This window comes from Amblyomma americanum, chromosome 1, assembly GCF_052857255.1.
Source record: "Amblyomma americanum isolate KBUSLIRL-KWMA chromosome 1, ASM5285725v1, whole genome shotgun sequence".
Taxonomy (NCBI): domain Eukaryota; kingdom Metazoa; phylum Arthropoda; class Arachnida; order Ixodida; family Ixodidae; genus Amblyomma; species Amblyomma americanum.
Window position 1 is genome coordinate 315445107 of NC_135497.1, and position 13505 is coordinate 315458611.

Here is a 13505-nt window from a genome sequence, read left to right on the forward strand (position 1 = left end):
GTATCGATCTGTGCACGTATCGTGTCCGCATAGGCTCTTTTCTCGCACGCGATAGAGGGACGAGCTCGCAGCCTCCGGTATGGTTGAGGTCATCAGGTCTGCGCCATTTGTCGAAACAGGATGGGCACCTACTTACTGCCCTGTTCTGTGTCATGTACCTACTGGTTTGTGCTGGCGACGTGGAAACAAATCCAGGCCCAGACAACTCGGAGCACATTCTATCCCTCGTGAAGGAATTAGCTTCGTCATGTGAAACGTTCCAGAAGGAAACATCTAGCAAACAAAGAAATTCATACGAACGTCACAGAAATGAACGACGGCTCTCAACACTTGAGGATCGCCTTGCTGTCGTCCAGGACCTGCGTGAAGACGTGAACAACGTGAACTCAACGATAAATGAATCGCAGGCGCAGTTAAAATCTATGGAGCCAAGGCAAACAGAGCAGGCAAATCTAGTCCTTGATGACCTGAATAACCGGATGCGCAGGAACAACCTGGTTTTTAAGGGCATTGCTGAAAACTCACAAGAAAATTGGAAAGACACAGAAAACGTGGTCACTGAATTTATATCGGCAAATCTTGACATCCAGGCAGGAGAAATTGAACGAGCTTACAGAGTAGGACCGTATAAACAAGATCATGTCCGCCCTGTACTAGTAAAGCGTCTTAAGGAACGCTCACAAGCTCAAAGACATAGTTACGCCCCGGGTCTGGATTGAAGATTTTTCACCAAGAATTCAATTCATACGAAAAAATCTCCGGGATTTTGTGCGCGCGCAACGAGAATCTGATACTGAAAAATATAAGCTTCTTTTTGACAAGGTCTTTCAGGAAGAAGCTGTATATATATGACAGCTCGCAAGATCGGGTAGTTTTACTTGAGAAGCATGAAGCGGCCAGCCCCAAATGACGTAGAAATGATAAAGTTGAAGGGGCACTGTCCATCATCGTGTCCAACTTCCGAAGCCTGTTAAACAAACCAGACAAGCTGTGCGCTCTCATTGAAGGCTGTGCTGTCGATATTATCCTTGGCACTGAAACTTGGTTATCGCCTGATGTTACGAACAAAGAACTTTCACTTTCAGGCTGTTTCACGTTGTTTAGAAAAGACAGGCTGACTTCTCGTGGTGGCGGTGTGTTACTTGCTATCAAAAACTGCTTTCAAGCTCGCATTGTGAACACAGGCTCCGACTTGGAAATTTTGTGGGTTGTGGTGCACTTATCGACCGCTGTTACTTGTGCCATCGGTGTATGTTATCGCCCGCCAGATGCACGGAATAAGTTTGTTGACGACCTCGGCGAATCACTCAGTTTTCTTGCAAACAAGTACCCGAAAGCATAAATAATCGTGGCTGGTGATTTCAACTATCCCGGAATAGACTGGCTGGCATGCGCACCCACTAGGGGTACAAGACAACGCGAATGTATGGAATTTCTTGATTTACTTTCCTTGTTTAATCTGACCCAAACCGTATCCTGTCCAACGCGTGGAACTGCAGTCTTAGATCTGGTGCTGACAACTGAGCCAGAAAATATGCATGTCAACGCACTAGAGTGCATTAGCGACCATAATGTCTTACACTGTGAGTACGCCCTACCAATTAAAAAGCCTGAAATGCAAAATAAGGTCATATACGATTATACGCGAGCAAATGTCGACCAAATCTTGAGCGAGCTTTCGTCATTCTCCGAAGAATTCTTAAACACATTTCTTTATCATGAAAGCACGTAAAATTGGAGAACAGTCCATGACAAGCTAATTGAACTGAAAAGATAAATAGTATATTTCAAAAATTACCATTGCCCCATCAATGCACAATACATGGTTCACTTCACAAGTAAAGCGATGCATCAATAAGAAGCGTTTATACTCTAGAGCAAAACAGACTGCCTCGAATGGTGATTGGGAGCGTTACAGGAATCATGCAGCAGCTTGCAAGAAAGAGATAGAGGCAGCTAAAGACAAATTTTTTAATCACGATATATCGGCTTTATTAAAAAACAATACCAAAAAATCTTGGAAAGTAATAAATCCCAAGTCCTCAGCTAGAAATTTATCTATTATAAAGGATGACAAACACCTTTCGCCATCACAAGCAGCAATAGAATTTAATTTATTTTTTAGTTCCGTATCCACTGAAGAGATGCCAATCCCGCCTGATCTTAACTTCGCTTCTATTAGTGCCACCATGAATAATCTTATCATCACTCATGGAGGGATAGAGAAAGCTATTGACAGACTACAAATTAACTCGTCGCCTGGTCCAGACGGCATATGCCCTAAACTGCTAAAATTAACAAACCCTATTGTATCTCACATTTTTGCAGCCTTGTTCCAGCAATTCCTTCACACCGGGTGCGTACCGGACTCGTGGAAACTTGCTCGTGTTACTCCCATACTTACATCAGGTGACAAATCCATGCTAACAAATTACCGACCTATCTCGTTAACCAGTATACCCTGCAAACTGTTGGAGCATATCATATCATCAGCCATAATGAAATACTTAACCGAGCACTTCTTTTCCCCTAATCAGCATGGTTTCCTGCATGGTCGTTCGTGTGAGACGCAGTTGTTTGAATTAATAACCGACCTTCATCATGCTGTGCACGATAAATTAAAGATTGACGCTATATTTATTGAATTCGCGAAAGCGTTTGATAAGGAACCCCATTATCGTTTATTACTGAAGCTAAATTCTCTCAACATTAACAAGTATATTATCACCTGGATTACTAACTTTCTTACCAATCGTTACCAATATGTCTGTGTAAATGGGTGTTGTTCTTCCCCAACCGTGGTAAAATCTGGCGTGCCGCAAGGCTCGGTGCTTGGACCAATTTTATTCCTGATCTACATTAATGATATAAGTGAATTTATTACCTCTACTACTAGATTATTTGCTGATGACTGAGTTACCTATAGACAGATTACCAAACCTGACGACACCAACTCTTTGCGGTCAGACCTGGACAGAATCGCCACTTGGTGTGAACAGTGGCAAATGCAAATTAACGTCTCTAAAACAAAGACTATAACATTCACCACCAATAACCAGCTTCAAAATCACTATTATTCCATGAATATTATTCCCATTGAGAATGTCTCTACAGTCAAATACCTAGGTGTTCATTTTTCGTCTGATCTAAAAAGGAATAACCATATCGATGCTATTGTCAGTAAATCATCTAAAGCACTTGGTTTCATCAGACGTCACTTGCACCAAGCTCATCCTGCCGCCAAATTTTTAGCCTACACTACCCTCGTCCGCTCAGAAATAGAATATGCATCCTTAATTTGGAACCCGCATCAATTGTACTTAATTCACAAACTGGAAGCAATACAAAATAAAGCAGCGAGATTTATAACTAAGAACTATTCACGTCAGTCCAGCATAACGGCAATCAAAGCATCGCTAAAGCTACCATCACTTGAAAAGAGAAGAATACTAGCACTATTATCACACATTCACAGATTGTATCACAGTCACTCTTCATTCGCTTCATACTATATTAGACCGACCCACCGTATCTTTCCACGCTTAGATCATGCTCTCAAAATCGAACTCATGATTGCACGTACCCATCTCTTTAGTCATTCACCATTGTTTCTTGCCGTTCACCACTGGAACAAGTTACCGAGTGATATTGTCTTCACCTTAAATCATGACGCCTTTGTGCAAAAACTAAAGGGTTTTTTACAAATAAATTTTGATTAGGAAGGCTTGATTCCTGCATATGCTCAACTTCGAATTTTCTGTACTTTTTTTCCCCATTTTGCCTGTTCTGGATTTGTGCTGCTTGTAGAGCTATGTGTAGAGTATTGTTTATATGTAACTGTACAACCCCCCCCCCCCTATGTAATGCCTGAAAACGGCCTTTAGGGTATGTGAATAAATAAATAAATAAATTAATTAAACGCACTCGTCAAAGGCTTAGTCGCGTTTTACCTCTTCCCTAACTAGCTGGAACGCAATGTCGCAGGTAGTGCTTAATTAATATTCTTTGCAATTGAAAATCAGCTAAGGCGTACACAGAAGCCCATATTTCGGTCGGGCCTTATACCAAACCAGTTGGATACCCAGATAGTGCTCTTGAGCCGTGAATGTCACCATTTGAATGACGATGCCACGTGAGTCAGCTTCGTTGCTGTTATCCCTCTGCTGCTGTGTCCTGTCGCGCGGCATCGAACGGAAGATCGTGCCTTTTGAGATGCAAGTTTGTTTGTTTTGCTTTGATTTATGGGGTTTAATGTTCCAAAGCGACTCAGGCTACGAGGGCGCCGTAGTGGAGGGCTCCTGAAATTTGTACGCCCAGGGTTTTTTACCGTCCAATGACATCGCTCAGTGCACGGGCCTTTAGAATTGACCCTCCATGAAAATTCGACCACCGCGTCCGGGATCGAACCCGCGTCATTCGCGTTATTAGCCGAGCGCCATAAACACAGAGCCACCTCGGCGGCTGAGGTGCAAGTTGTGCTGTCTCCCGAAAGACATGAAACCACGCGTGTTGTGAACGTCAGCGCTCGTGTAGGGGTGCCATGCAGTCGCCTACCCATATATGGTTCTTTTGTCCTGCTTGTATTTTAAAAGTGGCGATTGTGTCTTTGTTCGTCGCCGCAGAGCTTCTGCTGCCCACTTTCCCGCTCTGGGAGTCGATGAGGCGCGGACATATACCTAAGCGGTCTCGCCCTTGAGCTGTCTTGTGTACAACACCACTTCACCGAGTGGGCATCGCTGTAGCTCAGCGCCTTTTTGCAGATCCAGATGGACAAAAACAGTGGCGATCAAGCACTTCCGCCCGTCGGTCGCGCTCGCGGCCGTTCGCGCGGCAGGGCACGGGCCGTGGTCGTATTGCCCGGAGCACAGGCGGCACCTACGGTGCCTCAATTTCCTACTGCCATGGTGCCGCTAGCGGCTTTGCCAAGAGAGCCTGGTGTTTTGAGGCCTGCGATGGGGTCCTTGCCGTCGATGCCCGCCCTCGACAGTGTCGCGGGCCTGTCATCCTCCATCGACATGATGGCCATTGGACACAGGGCTCACCTCCAGCAGATGGCGGCGATGGCCCCTTCAGCTGTGGTACCGCAGGTGAGTTATCTCTTGTTTACGGCGACAGCTCTTAAAGGGCCGTTGCCTATGTTTTAGGCCTTGGTCTATGGGGTTTAACGTCCCAAAGCGACTGAGGCTATGAGCGTAGTGAAGGGCTCCGAAAAGTTTGATCACCTCGGGTTTTTTAACATGCACTGACATCGCACAGTACACGGGCCTCTAGAATTTCTCCTTTATGGAATTTCGACCACCGCGTCCGGGATCGAACCCGCGTCTTTCGTGTCAGCAGCGCGCCATATTCAATAAGCCACCGCGGATCACCCCTGGGTTTTGCGTCGTAGTACTAGTAATGCGCAACGGCAAGATGGTTGCCACGGAAACCGTCCGAAGAGCTGCTACCGTAGACAGGGGAGGGTGAGCGTGGAATGTGCAAAGTATGGAGAGAGCGAAGGGATGTGCAATCGGAGGCATTTCATTCTATAACGACACCTGTTAAAGACCCGTTACCTGAGTTTCGCATCTTATGGTGCTAGTGGAGAACTTCAAAGTGACGCTGCTCTGTAACTATACGCGTATGCATGAGCGCTCTCAAATTGTTTATCTCTCTCTATATATATATATATATATATATATATATATATATATATATATATATATATATATATATATATCAAATGAAGATAACCCCGCAGCTGCCCCTGAAGGGGGTGACACAGAAGACAACTTGCCGAAGTTCGCCCGTATACATTAAACAGCTTAGCGCATTAATCTAATGACGGGAAGCTCATTCAACTGGAAACGAAGCTTTTCTACGCTAAGGTGGAAGCATGGAGTGCAGGTGTCGCCTTTGCCGTCTGTTTTCGTGGGCAAAATGAGGATACTTCGATACTGTTTATAGTCGTTCACATTCAAAATGCGATCACGGCAACCCGCCGCGGTGGCTCAGTACTTAAGACGCTCGTCTACTTAGCTGGAGTTCCCGTGTTCGAAACCGACCGCAGGGGCCGCGTTTTGATAGCGGCGAAACGCAAACGGCGCCCGTGTGCTATGCGATGTCAGTGCACATTAAAGATCCCCAGTTTGCGGAGAATTTTCCGGAGGACCTGCACTACAGCACCTCTTTTTTATTTCACTCTCTCCTTAAGCTCTTTCTTTATGGTGCGGTTCGGGTGTCCACCGAGATATGTGAGCAGTTACCGCGTCATTTTCTTTCCTGAAAACCAATTTTTTAATTTTCACACGTTCAGGTCGAGGGGCAAGAAGAATAAAACACCGTTTTATATTAACGCGACAGCGGTAAGGAGCTCGTTTGGCAGAAAAGCTGGTGTCGTCGGCGTCTTTGGCCGTGAGCGAAAAATGGCGCATCTCGGTGGACACCTGAACCCCGCTGTAAGCGAAGGGATTTTAACGCGGCAGCGTTAAGGATTGATTGATGGATTGGCGGATTGAGTGATTAATTAATTGATAGATTGATTGACTGGTTGATTGATAGATTGATTGATTGACGATTGATTTTTTTTCTCTTACGGCCCGATCCGGGTGTCCAGCGAGAAATGTGAGACAGGCGTCATTTCCTTTCCTTGAGAGCAATTGTTCATTTCATTTTTCCTCCCTTACAGCCCGGTTCGGGTATCCGCCAAGATATGTGAGACAGATGACCTCCTACAGGGTTTGAAAGAAATAAGATCGTGGTGAGAGAGAAATCTATTTATGATAGGAATGGGGGCGGTTGTGGACCTAGGAGAGAGCATAGCAGGTAAAAGGTGATCTTCTTCTGGTCGAGGGAGCCATTAATTTGATCACGCACAAGGTTCCAGTGGGATGTATCGAGTCTGGCGCAGTGGGTGGCGATGGTTGTACTGAAGTAGGCGAGTTTATCAGGAAGCTTTCGATTTCTTGGTTGCTTCTAAAATTCGCCTTAGTAGGCACTTACGACGTTTCAAGGGGCGCTTGGGGTGTAAATCTCGAACAGGGCGGAAATCGTCTGCTGCTCTGTGGCTCGTTGTCGAGCGTAGCTAATGGTGGAGAGCCATGCGTCGCAATTGCTTGGTTGCTGGACAGGAGAAAAAAAGCAGTCAGCAAAAAGTATGCCAACGAGTTAATTTGATAGTTATTTTACGACTCCGCTTGTGGGTGTCGAGAGAGAGAGGCATATAGTGATCACTGACAAGGCGGGTGTTAGTGTGGGTCTCCGGGTGGCTTCGCCTGATGGTGTGGTCGATGTGATGAGGATTGTGTAACGCTATTTGGTGGTGTAAAGAGTGTAGCTTTCCCGGGCGGAAGGCGGTGACGTTGGAAGCACTGAAATCCCCTGTAGGGATTCTCATTTGGAAACCAGCTCTGCACTGAACGTGAACAGGGGATGGAAGAGTCGGTGTTTCTTGTGTATGTGTTTGGGGTGAGGGGATTTTAAAAGTTAAGCAATCATAGCGGTTTTTATTTTGGGGAAGGCTTGTAGTAAGCGCATGCCACTAGATATGGGCCGAGAATTGCAGGGATATAGAACTACTCACAGCGCTGGTTTCGGTGTATGTAGGTGGAGACAAGAGGGGATTCAGGAGGGAGGCTTGCACCGCCCAGTAGCCTGGAAGGGTGAGGGTGAGTGCGTGGGGGAGGGTGAGGAGCCATTTGGTGAAGGGGAACATGGCTAGATTTTCAGCTGTGGTAGTTCTATTCTAGAATGTGGAACGCAGGAACCCGCTACTTTAAATCGCGGAGTCAATTTATTTTTTAATTTTTTTATATAGATACCTCAAGGGCCCTTGGTGAGGGCTTTACATGAAGGGAGGGCCCCGGAGGCAGTGAGCGAAGGTTGTGGGGGCAGAGGGGGGTAGGTATATAGTCCTGGTTAGAAGAGTGGGGCGCTTAAGAGATTAGGAGATCACTTCCCATGGCGGTGGGGCAGGCCGCAAGGGTGGTGACTATGTGTTTAAGAGCGGCTAAAGCCTTGTTGACGTCGTCAATGCGGGAGAAGAGAAGACTGACAACTTTGAGAATGTTCGCGACCATAGATTTCAGGCTGATTATGCCTTGCGTTAGGCAGGAGATTTGTTGTTCGCATGATGCCAAACAATCCTTAAAGGCGGCACATTACTGTTCTATGCAAGTACTTGATGAAGTGTGGTTTGATGAAGTTAGCTTGGGTGGTACAAGGCAAGGGAAAGGGCTAGGATGGTAAATGACTCTGTCAGCGACGGTACGGGCTTAGCAGGTGTTGACTTGGGGAGCCCGCACTAGACCAAGGTGATCTTTCCAGTCCATGAATGCGGCATGGGATGGTGAGACCTCAGCTGCTGTCCGCTTGTTCCGCGGCGAAGGTGTCGGCTGTGATCGGAAAGGGAGTTGCGTTGACGTGATTTGCACTGGAAATCTTTCGAGTCTAGCCCAAGTTGCCGTATGAGGGAGGACGAGTGTCGGTGCCCCTTCCGATCTGTGTCCAGGGGTGGATGAGGCAGGCGATCACCTGAGTTGAGGTCCGACCGGAGATCTATGAAGTGGGGTAGGGTGAATTTGGGGGTTTTTGTGCGTCAGATGCGAAGATACGGTCCAGCGTTCAGAGAAGATGAATACGGTGACCATAGGCCACCTGTATACTAACTCAGTCCGTTTGCTGTGGGACAGCAGCTTGCATTGAAAGGAGGTGGTCCCCTCCGAAGTGGTAGCACCACGGGGTGCAGGCATGAGGCTCTTGTTCATGGAGGTGGCTGCACAAGTGCAGCAGCGCCAGAAAGTTGTTCTGAGCTTTTTAATATGTGATGCCCACACTGTAGGCATTTTTCGCGTTTTAGAGCCTTAGTTCGATATGGTTAGCAGCCATATTGCTCGCACCTATTTGTAACAGTTCGAAAGATCACGAGCTTTTACATCAGCACGTATCTGATGTAACGGTTTTACGGGTTGTTGCAGTATTCAAGATAACGTCGGTGATGCATGCCTCAAGAGGAGTATGATTTAAGACGTAAGCCTATCTTCACTCATGACTGTCGTGGACAGAAGTTGTAGACGAAATTTTTTAGCACGAACTTCAATAAGTTGTGTGGTAAATAAATGCATAAAATCAAAGCAACTGTTCACAAGCAGTTAACATATATGCAATGAAATTTAAGTTAAAAACAACACAAAAAATATTAAAATAAAAACAGTGAAATAAAAACAATAATTAGAAGTTACAAAAATGAAATAGTAAAAGTTAACAAAAAAGACGACGAATAATAAAAATACTGGAAAATAGAGGGAAAGTTGGTTTTTGAGGAAAGGAAATGACGAAGTAACTGTCTCACATATCTCGGACACAAACCGAGTTGTAAGGGAAGTGATAAAGAAGGGAGTGAAATAAGAAAGGAAGCAAGAGGTGCCATGTGGAGATCTCCGGAATAATTTCTGCCACCCGGGGATATTTTAACATGCACCGACATCGCACAGCACAGAGGCGCCATTTGCGTTTCGCCTTCACTAAAACGCGACCGCCCATGAGGGATCGAACTAGGGCACTCCGGCTCGATAATCGAGTGCCTCCTTAACTGCTCAGCCACCGCGGCTGGTGAAAAATGGAGGGAAGAAACAGAGGACAGGGGAAGGGTTTCGTAATTCCGCACTTAGGAGACAAGTGCATTCGTGTAATTTTAAGTGTATGCGTAGTGTGAGCAGCGGCTTTGTGTGCAAAGCTCTCTCCCTCCCTCTCTCTCCGTGTTTTCGTGCAGCAGTTCCCGTTCCCACCGGCCGTCACACCTGGCGACAGTGGCGACGGCGGCCGCCCAGTGGGCCGGCGTCAGAGCGATGAGTTCGCCGTCGTCGAGACGCGGCCTGCGCACATCGACAACAAGAGGGGCACTTCGGGCAGCGCCATCAACGTTGTGGCCAACTACTTCCGGCTCATCTCCATGCCCCAGTTCTGCATTCACCAGTACCACGTGGAGTTCACGCCGACTGTGGAGTCTAGTCGCATGCGGCGTGCCCTGCTTGTGGACCACATGCACATTTTCAACAAGTGCCTCGTGTTCGACGGCATGTCTGACTTGAAGTCGCCCACGCGGCTGCAGCAGGACATCACCGAGGTGTTCCCGCAGCGGCGCACCGACGGCAAGATTATCTGCGTCCGCTTCAAGTGGGTCCAGGAACTGGCCCCGATACACCCGGAGCTGCTGCGCCTGTTTAACACGCAGATGCGCCGCAACCTGCAGCGCCTGGACTTTGTGCAGATCAACCGGCACTTCTTCGACAGGCGCGCCGTGTCGAGCATTCCTCAGCACGGGCTCGAGCTGTGGCAGGGGCTCATCACGGCCATTGGTCAATACGACTCGGGCATCCTGTTGGTGACGGACACTTTGCACAAGGTGCTGCGTCGCGACAGCGTCTATGACCTCATGTCTCAGATCGAGCACGTCCCGAACTACAAGGAGGAGTGCGTGAAACGGGTGGCGGGCTGCATTGTCATCACGCCGTACAACAACAAGACCTACCGGGTGGACGACATCGACTGGGACAACAACCCGGCCTGCACCTTTGAAACCAAGGAGGGGCCCAAGACATACGCCGACTACTACCGGGTACGTCGTATGTTATATGTTCTGCGCAAAGTGGTGAATTAACTGGTGGCGTCGTCACCATCACATCAGATAGTTCTTCCAATATACTATGCCAGGAGGGTCCATTCCGAAGTGGTCCCCGAATTTTTACAAGTTTGTCTCTTTATCTGGCTCAGCCGCCTTTGACTAAATCGCGTTTTCCTTCTTTTGATGTCTTTCTGTGCCAAACCACTAGCGATCTCTCATTCAGATCATTTCGTTGCCTCACAAACAGTTATCCATGTGTTGCAAAGCCCAGCTTATGCGAGAGACCGTGTGCTTAGCAGTATAGCTGCAGGTAAGACGGACCCCGTCTGTCTTTGGGCGATGCCATGTGCAGGACCAGTACGAGAAGCACATCCATGACATGCGCCAGCCGCTGCTGGTGGTCCGTCCCAAGGACAAGGATTTGCGCGCCGGCCGCACGCAGAACATCTACCTGGTGCCGGAGCTGTGTTTCCTGACGGGACTCACTGACGAGGTAGGCAGTCAGTTCGATTGAAGTGCTGTTTGACCTTTTCTACGGCGGCCGCGGTTAATGGGCATAACTGCTGTGTTCGCGACTTGGCCGTAGACGTCCGCGCATCCAGGGGGTTTAAGGCGGAGGAGGCGTGGAGGAATGGGGTCATTGATGCGCCGCTCGTTGAGTATGAATACATGAAAATACAACGCAGTGTGGTGGGAGGTGGTGGTGGTGAAAACATTTATTTAAAAATTGCAGAGAGGTTGCAGCCGGGAGGTTCAAAGAGGAGGCGCGAAGGGATCAGGCCACTGACGCGCCGCTCAACGAGCGTGAATACTTGAAAATACAATGCAGTGCGTTGGGAGAGAATGAGGTGCAGCGGCAAGACACAAAAGGGCTCTCCAGTGACGGCGCGGTGCGGAAAGGGGAAATTGTGTCAAGTTGAACAGCGCAAGAGTTCTCGTGTAAGGCGCCGCGGACCGAAATGTTTGTCAGGTTGTCATTTGACAAACCTCATGGCACTTCTAATCTTCCAGCCATAGTGCCAGGAACTCTAGACCAACAATCCCTATACGGCTCTTCGCCTTGCGTTTCTTTTGTCAGCGTCAGCTGTTATAGCGGCAGCTGATGTAGTTTTCTCATAAATCCCGGCATCGTACTGTGTCATCTACTACAACGTCAGACTTAAGAGCATAATTTAATTCAATTTGCTTGTTACCTGCTTGACACGGTTGGCAGGTTGTAGAGTGGAAAGAGTGAAATCCAGCTTTCCGTACAAGCGGAGAGGGGGAGGGAAAATACCAGATGGATGGTAGAGAAGGTGGGAGGTGATAGGTCGCTAGATCAAATCTCGCTCATTCTTTTGACCACGGCTGCAGTCGGATACACCTCAAGAACGAAGCGGCTTTTCCCTGTCAAAGGACCTCCTTCCAGCCAACGGCGTCGGCCGATTCTCATGACAGGGCAGTGAGCGGCGCAACAGTGCAGTATGGAGACTATTCCTCTTTCGTCTGCGACTCCTTGCATTGTCACGCAAACAATGTGACAACCACCGGCCGACGCCAGTGGTCGCAAAGGGTCCTTTGACGGAAAAAAACCGCTTTTTTCTTTTCTTATAAATTGACAATAGGCTATCGCTTATGATTGACAAAGTAGATTCCAGGGCCAAATGCAGAGCGAAACGAAAGGAATAAGAGCTTTCGCTGAATAAGTGGTTAAGCTGGTCAGAGTAGCTCTGCTTAGTCAGCTTATATAGAATAAGTGCCACCTGTTGCTGACAGGATAAGAGGCAGGACAGCGCTCGGGACAACGGGAACATGGCTGTCGCAGTGCATTACTATCTGCCACTGCGTCATTCGCGACATCGTCTATCGAATGCGCAGTTCTACTCTGCTGAAGTACCAGTCGCCCTTTTGGAGTAGAGTACGTCTGCTGTGGATGCTATGCTACTCCACTCTCCACGGTAGCCTTGTGGTTAGAGCGCTCGGCTACTGAGCCCTAAGACCTGGGCTCATGTCTGCGCGCTTCGATGGAAGCGAAGCACGAAAGGTGCCCAGGTACTGTGCGATGTGAGCGGGCGTTAAAGAATCCCAGGTGGTCAACATTAATGCTTAGCTTAAACTCCCTCAGCTTACAATTTACATTTTACATCGTGTCATGGACGCTTGAGGCCGTATTCCGAAGGTGTCCACGGAACGGGCAGGTCCACTTCAGTCCGCCGCGCCGATTGGTTCGAGCCCGAAAGGCGAGCGTGACGACTGCATGGCGACACCTCAAGTATTTTTCTATGCTACGTCCTATTATCGTCATATTGCACTTAGTACTGCATCAATAATAGTCACTGCATCAAGGACGGAACACGCGGACGCTATTAGAACCCCAAGTGGTCCAAATTATTCCAGGCCCTCTATTATGGCGTCGCTCATGGCTTGCGTTGCTGTGGGACATTAAACCCCATATACCGTACTGCACCGTTTTAGTCAGAAAACACTACTACAATGGGTTATCCTGGAGCAAGATCTTGCGCTGTTTGGGGTTTTGCGCCATGACTGCCGACGGTGCCGCGATCGTTTACAATCTTATAGCGCGCACCGCTTGGCCAATGCCCTCACCCGTAGCGCGTCGCCAGCGCACTCCGCCTGTCCGCTCACAGCGCGCGAAAGCCATTAGGGTCGGAGTCACATGAGCAACCACTCATGCCATGCCGTGTCTTTTCATGCGGCTGCATTTGAGTGGCTAGAGTTTATGCAGTTCTCCTTTCCCACATTTATAGAATTTAGGCGTAAATTATCGGTCATTTTTATTCGCGCATGACCACATAAATTTATTATTCTATTATATGCCCTGAGGCTATACTAGTGCAGCTTCCAGGGCCTTTCAATCGGCTCTAAATTTCCCCACTAGACGCCGGCTAATTTCTCCGCTAGGGCC

The 13505-nt window shown here is 48.0% G+C and overlaps 3 protein-coding genes across 4 annotated transcripts in view; 2 read left to right on the top strand and 1 right to left on the bottom strand.

The window, feature by feature from the left end:
• The window catches only part of LOC144115374 (uncharacterized), a 37635-nt gene that overhangs the window by 15512 nt on the left and 8618 nt on the right, over window positions 1-13505 (bottom strand). Inside the window, exon 2 of the mRNA XM_077649738.1 lies at window positions 301-359. Coding sequence (XP_077505864.1) covers window positions 301-359 — 59 coding nt within the window. The remainder of the gene's footprint in view (window positions 1-300; window positions 360-13505) is intronic.
• LOC144115367 (piwi-like protein 1) overlaps window positions 1-13505 on the top strand; it is a 42509-nt gene that overhangs the window by 4792 nt on the left and 24212 nt on the right. For both annotated transcript variants that reach the window (XM_077649722.1, XM_077649723.1), the window contains 3 exons: window positions 4761-5087; window positions 9749-10594; window positions 10953-11093. In XM_077649722.1, coding sequence (XP_077505848.1) covers window positions 4767-5087; window positions 9749-10594; window positions 10953-11093 — 1308 coding nt within the window. In that variant the 5' untranslated portion in view covers window positions 4761-4766. The remainder of the gene's footprint in view (window positions 1-4760; window positions 5088-9748; window positions 10595-10952; window positions 11094-13505) is intronic.
• LOC144116455 (uncharacterized) lies at window positions 3081-3719 on the top strand. The gene has a single exon (XM_077651186.1). The coding sequence runs from the start codon at window positions 3081-3083 to the stop codon at window positions 3717-3719; it is 639 nt and encodes a 212-aa protein (XP_077507312.1).